Source organism: Mytilus edulis, chromosome 1 (genome assembly GCF_963676685.1).
Source record: "Mytilus edulis chromosome 1, xbMytEdul2.2, whole genome shotgun sequence".
NCBI lineage: Eukaryota > Metazoa > Mollusca > Bivalvia > Mytilida > Mytilidae > Mytilus > Mytilus edulis.
The window spans coordinates 38,302,957-38,313,810 of NC_092344.1; the positions used below are offsets into that span (position 1 = coordinate 38,302,957).

The 10,854-nt window shown below is 33.6% G+C and overlaps 1 protein-coding gene across 1 annotated transcript; it reads right to left on the minus strand.

The window, feature by feature from the left end:
- Positions 1-914: 914 nt before the first annotated feature.
- Positions 915-6,057, minus strand: LOC139519421 (uncharacterized). Its single transcript, XM_071311514.1, has 4 exons — positions 3,763-6,057; positions 2,550-2,726; positions 1,910-2,095; positions 915-1,317 (listed from the first exon to the last, which is right to left on the minus strand). The coding sequence occupies exons 1-4, from the start codon at positions 6,022-6,024 to the stop codon at positions 976-978; spliced, it is 2,967 nt and encodes a 988-aa protein (XP_071167615.1). The 5' UTR covers positions 6,025-6,057; the 3' UTR covers positions 915-975.
- Positions 6,058-10,854: the final 4,797 nt, after the last annotated feature.

Sequence of the window (10,854 nt, forward strand, 5' to 3'; positions counted from 1 at the left end):
TAATAGTCCACCAGCAGAGGCATGACTAATTCGGCTGTGTATTTTTAGTTTAAACATTTATTAATTTATAGTGGGTTGGGAAACAAGTTTTGCAACTTATATTAATCCTTTTCCAGTTTGCGGTATTTTTAAGTGCTGGTATTTAGGTTCTTTTATGTAAGGCCACACCAATTTAATTTCTTGTTCTACGGATTTTTCCACTCCAGAAATTGGGGCGAGCGAGCGATTTGAAAATTTTAATAAAAAAAAAATGAATTTGAAATTTTTTGAGGCGAAGCTTAAAAAGTAAAGGCGAGCGATTAACTTTTTTTTTTGTAAACATAAAATCAAAGGTTCTGACAAAAAAAAAATGGTATGAAACTAGAATTACCACTTTTACATTGATATTTGCTAAATTTCTCAACTGCCTCACGTTTTATTTCAGCATATTTATGACTTCTTGTATTACCATTACTTTTTGATGATCATGATGATATCAGATCTTGAACTGAATAAATGAATAACTTCAACTGCCTTATAAATTATCTACATGATGCCGCTAGAAACACAGCAGTGTCTTGCAAGAAGCAGGAACTGTTCATCCTTTCCGAAAACCTGAGTTTACCCAGTTTTTGGGGTTCATGCTGTTCATTAATGGTTGTACTTTCAATTTTTTTTGTATTAAATGTTGTTTTTCTGTGTCTCCATTGGTTTTGGTGTTATCTTTTTGTCATGTTGATATAAATAGGATGTAGTACAAGTGCCAATGAGACAACTCTCAATCAAAGTACAATACAATGTATTTAAAGTTAACAATTATTTGTCAACATACAGCATTCAATCCAAAGCCTAGTCTCATACGAAACAGCAAACTAAAAGGGCCGAACAATTACTAGTGTTAACCAATTCAAATAGGAAAACCAATGGTATAATTTACATGCAGAATAAAAAATATCTAAATGAGTGCAATTGTTTAATATATCTCTGATATCAAAGTTAATGCTTTGCCTTTTTCCCAACAAATTTTTTTCCCCATGTTTTTGTGTCCTTTCCTGAACTTCTACAAGCTTCACATAGAGGTCGTACGACAGAATATTGTTCGTAGAGTGCTGATATATACGGGTTATTATCATCTAGGAGGTCCTCAGCTGTTCCGCAATGAACACACACAGGGGGAAGATAGTGCTTTAGTGAGGCACTGTAATATGTCGTTTCAATTGGTGAATTACATGCCAGTGCCTCTCTAACAACAATGTCAACAGTTTCTGAGTCATCTTGGACCAACGCCCCACCACATGTGTAAAAGGAATCTTCTTTTAATCTGAGAATCAGTTCATCCTGAAATGATAAAAATTGAAATGAAAATATCACAATGCTTTATAATTGACCACATCCTAAGAATACCAGTATATCATAGTAAAGCTTACACATTCTAAAAAAAAGAACAAATCTCTTCTACAATATTAAGAATAAATAACATGTAAAACATTCTATTAAACATAGAGAATCTTCATTAAATTCGAACCCAGTTTTTTGTATGCAAGAATTACTTTGAAGTCTTTGTCACCTTGTTACTGAGTCAGAGATATGAAAACATTAAAACCTTAACCAAGTCAGAGAACCAAGAAATATGGTTTAATACAATTGTTTATTGAAAAACCTTGTGTAAAGTTACATTTGTACTGACTATGTGTTATGGGCTTTGCTCATTGTTGAAGACTGTAGTGTTCTACAATTAATACTTTCTGTGTCATTTGGTCCCTTCAATGAAAAGAGATGTCTCATACCACAAATTTTTTTTTATATTGTGTATATGTAAAGACCTTGTAGGACATCTATACATCTTAAGAATGTATAAAAATATTCTGATGATTATATTATAGGTGTCATCAATGTAAAAAAAACACCTGCAGTATGAAAGGTCTAATACCTGTTCCCTGGACAATTTCTTTTCACTGAAAATACAGCGTGGTTTTGAGCATTCACTGCACAAAATTACTTCTCGGACTTTGTTGTTTTTGAATAAATCTCTACGTTGTTTATCATTTTCATTCTCTTCTGCTATATGTGCCGCCCCCGGTCTGTGTTGTTCCTCTCCAGTATTTTGTCCATAAAGCTGTAATATATAAAATGAATTTACTTCATAGAAAAGCTCATTTCTTGGCATGGATAAATAATGCATTGACAAGTTGGTGCAGTATGAAATTATTTTACTTAGGATATTCATAAATACAAGAACCCTCTGTCAGAGTACTTTATAGTATAATACTGTCATATTGTGTTATTTCTTTTGTTGTTAAAACATTGACATTGTCTGACATGAGACTATATTAAGTTTAGGTTTGCTGTGTCAATAGGAATTGACATTTAGTACATGTATGTCTGATGAAGGTTAATCCAGAAATCAAATCACACATAGTTCAGGTTTCTTATATATTTTCTTTGAAAGTTGTGAATTGCTGTCTTTCTGACATGTATTTATCATGTTTATACTCTTTTTTTTAATCATGTATGATCATGAATGTAGTCCTTGTCACATATTCTTAACTACATGTACATCCTTTACTGACCTCTGAGAAAGACTTATATTGGTTGTTTTCTCCAGGCACAGGGTTGGGTAGGAAATGCAGGTCCTGAAATTTGTCCTCTGGTATCCTTGGGGGGTTGATTTTACAGTAAGGACAATCATTGCACTTTTTCAGCTGGAATGCATAATGACTGCTCCTTCCATGCCGGGCTATAAAATCCTGAAGTTGTGTAAAGAAAAAACCCTCATATTATTCAAATGAAACATAAATAGGTAGCATGAACAATGTGCATATTAAAGTCTTAGAGTAACCAACCTATCTAGATAAGTATAAGCAGTCAGAGGTGACCCTTGGGAACTCAATGATAATTTTATAGAAATAAAAATGGTGTTGAATATGAGAATTCAAGAACATGTTTTTAAAAAAGATGATTGAACTTTTATTTTGTTCATGTATTTTTATGCATGTTGCCATTGAACAAAACAATTGAGTATCATAAAGTCTAAAGTACAAGTATCAGTATTGTTTTTGTTTTTTTTAATTATCTTATCCTAGACTATTGACATCAAATAACATATTTTGCGGTTTGTTGTGATAGTAAATTAGAAGTGAGAGCTGTATATGGTATGAACGCATAGTAGTATTATTAATAAGCATCTTAAATCTTAACAAAAGTGATCAATATAATATGCAGTACATTTATAAAATGTATATATGAATAAAATGTTGGATCACATGCCTGACATATATGATTGTATGACATATAGAGTGTATACATGAATGCAGTGCTAAAGATATGGGTATATTACACTAGCTATTTAATATCATGTTTATTTAGTTATACTATACTATTTAAAAGAAGCATAAAGCTATAAAATCAATTTAATATGTAGATTCTCATCCCTATCCAAATTTGAAAATAAACTGTATTCAATCATCAATTAATAAGCTATTTAATTAATGACAATATTTAAAGCAATTGGCACAAAATCAATAAAAGTTAGACTGCAACTTGCACCATTTTGTTCCGGTCATGTAGATGAGAATCTATAAATTAAATTACTATTTGGTCTACTCATATACTGTACATGTATCAAGTATTATATATATATATATATATAAAATATAAATTTACACTGTTAATAACAATGTAAGGGACAGTCTAGTCCGTGTTTTATCATTTTTCTGCAACGCCTCCCTAGTAAATGACAGGTATATAAAAATCTTCTCTATGAGAAAACGCTTCAAAAATTACCTGCACTTGTTTAACCTTGCGCAATTCTCCACTAGACATGTCTACCTTTAATTCTTTATTCAAGACCTGGCAAACCACTTCAAGAGCATCCATGATCTGGTTTTCTGTGACTCCTTTATAAGTTGTGAGGTAATCATCCTTAAATCTAATCCTCTCAAATCTAGAGTTAACTATATCAATAACACTTTTGATAGATTCATCATAAGCCTCTCTGAACCCAGTTTTTATGAAGGCCAAGTTTCTGACAGCTGTAAGAGTGGACTTGTGTTTAACTGCTTTTTCAAAGGTCTCAGGCATCTCTTTCCTTGAAAGTGCACAATGTTGCAGGGATAAATTTAAAATTGACATACAACGCTCTGCTGGATTCATCCAGCTGTGATTCGGTGCTGTTCTTAATGCTATGAGCATATCTAGATCTAATGCGATAAATAGCTGAATCAGTGATAGCTGGACAGTCCCGAAAGTTACCCTATGATCAGGACCTCCATCTGTCATTAAACATAATATGGGTGTTTCTAGATTGACATCATCATCAGAGTAGTTTTCTCTTAAAATTCTTGTTAGCTCAGTTGCATGACGATAAGGTGTAGATGCTTGGAAAACTTTATCTTTAGTTGTAACATATATATGTCCATTGAAGAAGCTATCATTTGAGTTCTTTGGAATATCGCTTACAAAAGCCACAGAGGGAACAAGGCCACCAAGATGAAAATCGTGATCTGTGGCTACTAACTTCGGACCATCTGCTGGAGCAAGCACTTTGTTGTGACCACGAACTCCCGTGCTAATTGGTACACCAGGTTCTCCAACCGGAACAATAGCTTTGTCATCTAAACAAACAAATGTGGAATACTTCCTGTTTTTTACACAGAACTCTTTGAGATATTTTAAAGATGTGGCAACATATCTTGCATCTGGGTGCGAAACTCTTGCTTGTCTTGTCTGAACACGGAATTTTACATTAAATCTACATGAGTATTTTAATGCTGATTTTTGAAAAGCGCTGTTTGGTTGGAATTGTAATCTTATAGTTTCTGTACAAGGTATAGGTGTGTCATTAGGCAATCGTTTCACGATCTGGTTTCTTAGATCTTCCAATGAGATAGCCATTGGTAAATATAGCTCCTGACCTCGTCGCCTTTCATTTACCTGAAGAATCTGTTCATCAAAAAATTTACCCATTTCCTCGAAAAATGTCCCAAATTTGGTATCAATATCTTTTCCATTCAGTGTCCTATAATCAAGGAGTAGGTTTGAATCATCACTATTAAGCAATAGTTCAGTTACGCGCTCATCAACTTCTGCTTGCTCCTTGGTTTCAGATACAGCTTCACAACCAGTTAACTCAAAAAAAATATTTCTCAATACAGACCTAGGTGATTTTACAAGTTTACAATATCTGTTTAAAAAATCTCTGCGCATAGACCTAGTGGAAAACTTGGGCAATGTTGCGTTTATCTTATTTACAATTTTGACATTTTTTGTTTCACGATAACTACTCTCTTCCTCTGGTACCTTCCATATAAAATTTAAGGTTCCAATGGAGCCACCATAAGCCATTCTATACAACATTATGGGTACTTCAATTTCTAGATTTTTTATGAACATCCTTCTTTTAACCCTATCTTCAGGTGCATATTTATCAAGGTCAACAAATCTATAGTCATCAATTTTATTAAGGTCAGATTGTAATGTTCCATAGGACTCACGACTCTCAGTAGTTGGAGGTATGTATTTCAAAGATGTATCGGATTCAAGAGAACGCCTTGGTGTGTCACCTGACTGATACGACTCTTTATGTTGAATATTGTCCTTGTCTAAACGTGTTTTGTATTTAGTTATGCATTCCAGAAGTTGTTCTATGTCATCACTGAATTTTTTATTCCTTGAAGATAAAATGGAGGGAAATGATAATGATTTTGACAAGTCAACAGAGAGCTCATTTAATCTTTGAGATGTGATGATGGGGGGTCGATGATGTATCTTTTTGAACTCATTATAACCCTGAAATTTGTCAAAGATCTTTGGAACATGACAAGCACTATCTGATAGTTTTTTATGGGCATGGTCGATGTACCACAATGTGTCTCTTAATGACTTTGCAACAAAGTTAGCTGTATCCAGGCAATCTACAGTCCAGCCACATCCTTTGGACTCCATTAGGTCAATTACATGACATAAAAGTCTTTGAGGGCCAGAGAGTTTCTTGGCACCATCTGTCTTAGGTTTGTCTGGTAAAACAACTTTACACCTATTCCCCATCAGTATACTAAATGCATTTGTGCTAGGCCTACTGGGTAAATTATTTGAAGCTGAAGCAATGTTATTTATAATATTAGTACAAGTGCTAGATTCAGGACATGCAGATCTACGTATAATATACTCAACAAACTTACAACCCAATGCTGTGGTTAGATCCAAAACGTCCATGTCAGCGTTATCGGCCGCTATGTGGTCTGACTTCATACTCTCTTTCAAGTGCACTGCTGTTACATTGTCAGATGAAAGGCTGAGTTTTTTAATTCCGACGCAATACGTAAACAGTTCAACAAAACTGCCACCGGCAAACGATATTGCCGTGGACGGCAACACCTCCCCTCCTTGTGAGTCCTTAATTCTTACGACAAAAATCGGCATGATTACTTGTTGAAATTATTTGTTTTTGACTGTGATAAGAAATCTGTGTTTTAGATATAAACAGTAAAATCATTGCGATTTGCCGTGGACTAAAACACTTTGGCGACTTAGTTGAGTTTTTATAATTTTTTCGAAAAAACCGATGCGGGAAAAAGACACGTTTTTGTTTCCGGATGCGGGAAGCGGGAAAATAAAAAAAATATTTTTTTTCTGTTTAGAAAAAAACACGTGCGCGCGGGTCCGTCGAACAAGTAATCAAATTGGTGTGGCCTAATGTGTCCGTTTTTATTCTGTAGTTAGTCATCAGTTCGATTGTATCATGTATATCTATTATATAGTCATTTAATGAAATTTACTGTTTGCAAAAGTATGAATTATTCTTAATATTAAGAATGTTCTTATCCCAGGCTAAAAGCCCTAGCCGTATTGGTTACATTTTTCTTGGAACTTTCGGCCCGCAATTCTCTTCAACTTTGTACTTGTTTTGGCTTTAAAACTTTTTTCATCTAAGCGTAACTGGTTGGTCTTATGTGGACGAGGCGCACGTCTGGCGTATTATATTGTAAACCTGGTACTTATTGTAAGCTATCATTTGTATATTTCTCTGTTCTATATTTTCTCCCATTTATTTGTAATGTAGTCCTGTCATGTAACGTTGTCATTTGAATGTTATATTTAACATTACCATTAAAGCGGGAGGTTTGACATGCCACGAAACCAGGTTAATTTTTTTTTTCTTTCTTGAAATGTCCTGTACCAAGTCAGGTAAATGGCCATTGTTATATTATAGTTCGTGTCTGTGTGTGTTACATGTGGTGTCGTAGTTATCTTAAATTTGATGCGTTTCCCTTAGTTTTAGTTTGTAACCCGGATTTGTTTTGTTTTTTTCTCAATCGATTTATGAATTTTTAGCAGCGGTATACTACTGTTTCCTTTATATACTTCTTTTTTTGGAATATTTATTCAATTTTTGTATTGTACCTTCGATATACGTTCAACTAAATACATATAACTAACTGAAACTCGAATATATATATATATATTCTGAAAAATCTAGATTATTTTATACTGCATTAAATGTTACAGTATTCGTCCAAACTATTTTAAACAAATTAAGTCGTCCCCAGGCTTCCTTTTTGGATTTTGTGATTATCTAAGAACCGGTTTGGCCACAACAACCGACACCCTAAGTCCTGTCGGTACCAATTATATTTGATGCAGCAAAGGCGATGTGTACGTAATTAACTACTCAACAGAAAAAATAATCAAATTTACATGCCAGTTTTGGTTGTAAGAATACATCGGAAAATAAAATAAAAAGGCGGTAACCGTCTTCGTTTAAGAGATATGGGCTGTTGAAGTTAATCATGAACGCCAAAATTACAATATATAGGGAAAACCTTTATATTCGGCAGGAATTGTGACATTTTTAAGACTCTGTATTTAATCAGTCAACAGATTTTTTTTTAAATAATAGACGATGCCAAAATGAGTGATAATGACGAATTGATTGGGGCAAAGAAAGTCCTGAGACATGTATTTTTTAATTTAAAGCTAATAAGTTTTATGAGTTTTGAACAGCGGTATACTACTGTTGACTTTATTTAATATCCTGTACAAGATGAATCTTGGATGTAAAAAATGAAAAAAAATACGACGACGTCATTGGCGTCGACGCAACAGTCGCGAAGCTTCATATAGTTCAACTACACTAGTTTTCAATAGATAGGAAATATATACCGTTTTGGTGGGGTTCGTGTTGCTCAGTCTGTATCTGATCTCATTTATTTATGTGATGTTTACTGTATTGCTGTTTGGTTCTTTCTGGCCATAGAAGATTAAATATGTTCCATAGAATAACAAACAGCAAATCTGCCATACCACATACTGACATACTAATTAAAAGCCAATCAAACACCAGGTCTAGCCACGAACAATTATACCGACAAATTCGATGCAGTAAAGATAGTTACAAATTTTCATTTTTCTGCAAAACTATAAAAAAAAAACTGGAACAAATTATCTGAACCAATAGCCTGCAGCACCACTACTGAGTGCTTCAAGGAGAAACTCACCAGAGAGATGCTTCTTGACACCTACATGTTTAATATGTATCTTGTTTTTACCAAAAATTTAAAAAAAAAATGAAAAATATTACTTACATATACATTTGTAAAATTGAAAATTATTACGAAATCAAAAATATCTTTTCAATCATTAACAATTTTGTTAAATTTGTATTCTTCTGACTTTTCAGTCTCCTTGAAATCTCGTTCTTGAATAAAAGCATGGTAAATTTTACACAAAAAAGCGTCAAAATATGATAAAACTTTCTTATATTAACGCCTACCTTTAGTTTTTTTAAGTAAAATATATTCAGATTGGTCCACTTCATCTTTATAGAAAATATGAAAAAACTTTAATTGTGGAACTGTGATTTTTTTCATGATGATAGCCCAAAAATAGGTAAAAATCGATGAAAAATGGGAAAATCATCAAAATTGGGCATTTTCATCGGCCGTAGCAAAAAAAGAAGTGCACCACCATATGATTTTTTCTTCTCCAATTATTTTGTTACAGTCTTATAAATCCAAAAATCAGGTTAAGAAAAAAAGTTTAATTCTAAAAAATGTTGGCTCCTCAGAGGTGTACATCATTAAGCCAGGCTTGTGCCATAAAAGTAAACATTGGTGTTTTTTCCGTATAAAAAGAAGAAGAAGATAGCGTTATCAGTTTATTTTTTACTTATGTATTTAAATGTCTCTGTTCCTGTTCGGTTTTTAGTGGAGTTCGTGTTGTTTCTTATTTATTATTTATTACTGTTGATGTAAATGTCTTTTGGTTTTATGAGTCTTTTACTCCTTTGTTTTGCATGTTATTGTCTTCCTTTACTATCCTTCGCCGTTTTACACCGATTATAATTTAAAAGATATTTGTTTTGCTCCGCAAAAATAGAAATAAGTAGAATATATGTGCTGTGAGTAAAAGAAATTATTGTAACAGAGGCATCACAAATTTTATGCCTCAGACTCACTTGGTCTGTCCAGATGACATAGACTGAATTGCATATAGGAGGTTTTATCGATGACGTCATCTCAGTTCTATTTTTAAATCCGGGGAAGACTGGCCGTCAAACGGCCATTTCCGTTCGGCGCCATGTGACTGAAACGGAAGTCAGATGTCGTCTGTTTACCAACAAACCATGGGTAAAGTGTGTATAGTGTTAGTTTGCCGAAATCGCGATAGCCACACACAACCGGGAATCAAATTCCACCGGATTCCTAAAGATGAAGGAAGAAAAGAACTACGGATAAGAGCAATCAACCGGAGAGATCCTGTAACAGGGAAAGTTTGGATATCTGGTGACGAGGGAGCCAGAGTTTGCAGTGAGCATTTCATTGATGGTAAAAATAAAACCAATGCTTTATTTTAACCCTTTAAAACTTATTCAAGTGCTTGCTATATCCCTTTTTACATTTAAACTTAAATGCTTATTCAAAGAATCCTGTATTTTTCTGACGGGCACTTGCCACTTGTCTCAAATATATAATGCAGATTTATGACTTAGCCAGTTTAACCATTTTGTGTTAAATACAAGTATGTATTGGTATTTATTTATTGAATATTTTTATCTGTACATGGCCTTTTTTAAAACTGGTTCAATCCTAATAAATCTTATGGACCTGTATAATAGTGTAGACTGCACACGGACTGCCATTGTAGATCATTGTATTTTGGAATTGGCATGAGGTCTTCAGGACAAGGCTATGGTTTGTATTTTAACCTTTTCTATCATTTGTTAAATACCCATAAATGCGAGTGAGATTCTTTCCCACTTTTAAACTGGTGTCCTTTCAAATTGAATGGTTGTTCTCTCGTTCCATGTCGAAACGCGGAAAAAATAAGTGACTCTAGCTATAAGCTTCTAAGCTTTTATTCATTTGATAAAATTTACTGTTTGCAATAGCATTAATTCTTCTAAATAATAAGGATGTTCTTATCCCAAACATAAAAACATAGCCGTATTTGACACAACCTTTTTCAACTTTTGATCTTCAGTGCTGTACAACTTTGTACTTTTTTCACTTTCGATCTTTTATGTCTGGGCGTCACTGGTGAGTCTTGTGTGGACGAGGCGCGTTTTCGGCGTATTGAATTTTAAACCTGATGCTTTTTGTTATCCATTAATCATGTGTTTCTTTGTCTAATACGTTCTCCTATTTATTTGTATTGTAGTCCTGTAATATTATGTTGTCATTTTAATGGTATGTTTAACATTGCCAATAAAGTGCGAGGTTTGGCGTGCCACAAAACCAGGTTTAACCCACCATTTTTTCCTTTAAAAATGTCCTGTACCAAGTCAGGAATATGGCCATTGTTATATTATAGTTCGTTTCTGTGTGTTACATTTTAACGTTGCGTCGTTTGTTTTCTCTTATTTTTGAGTGTAATTTC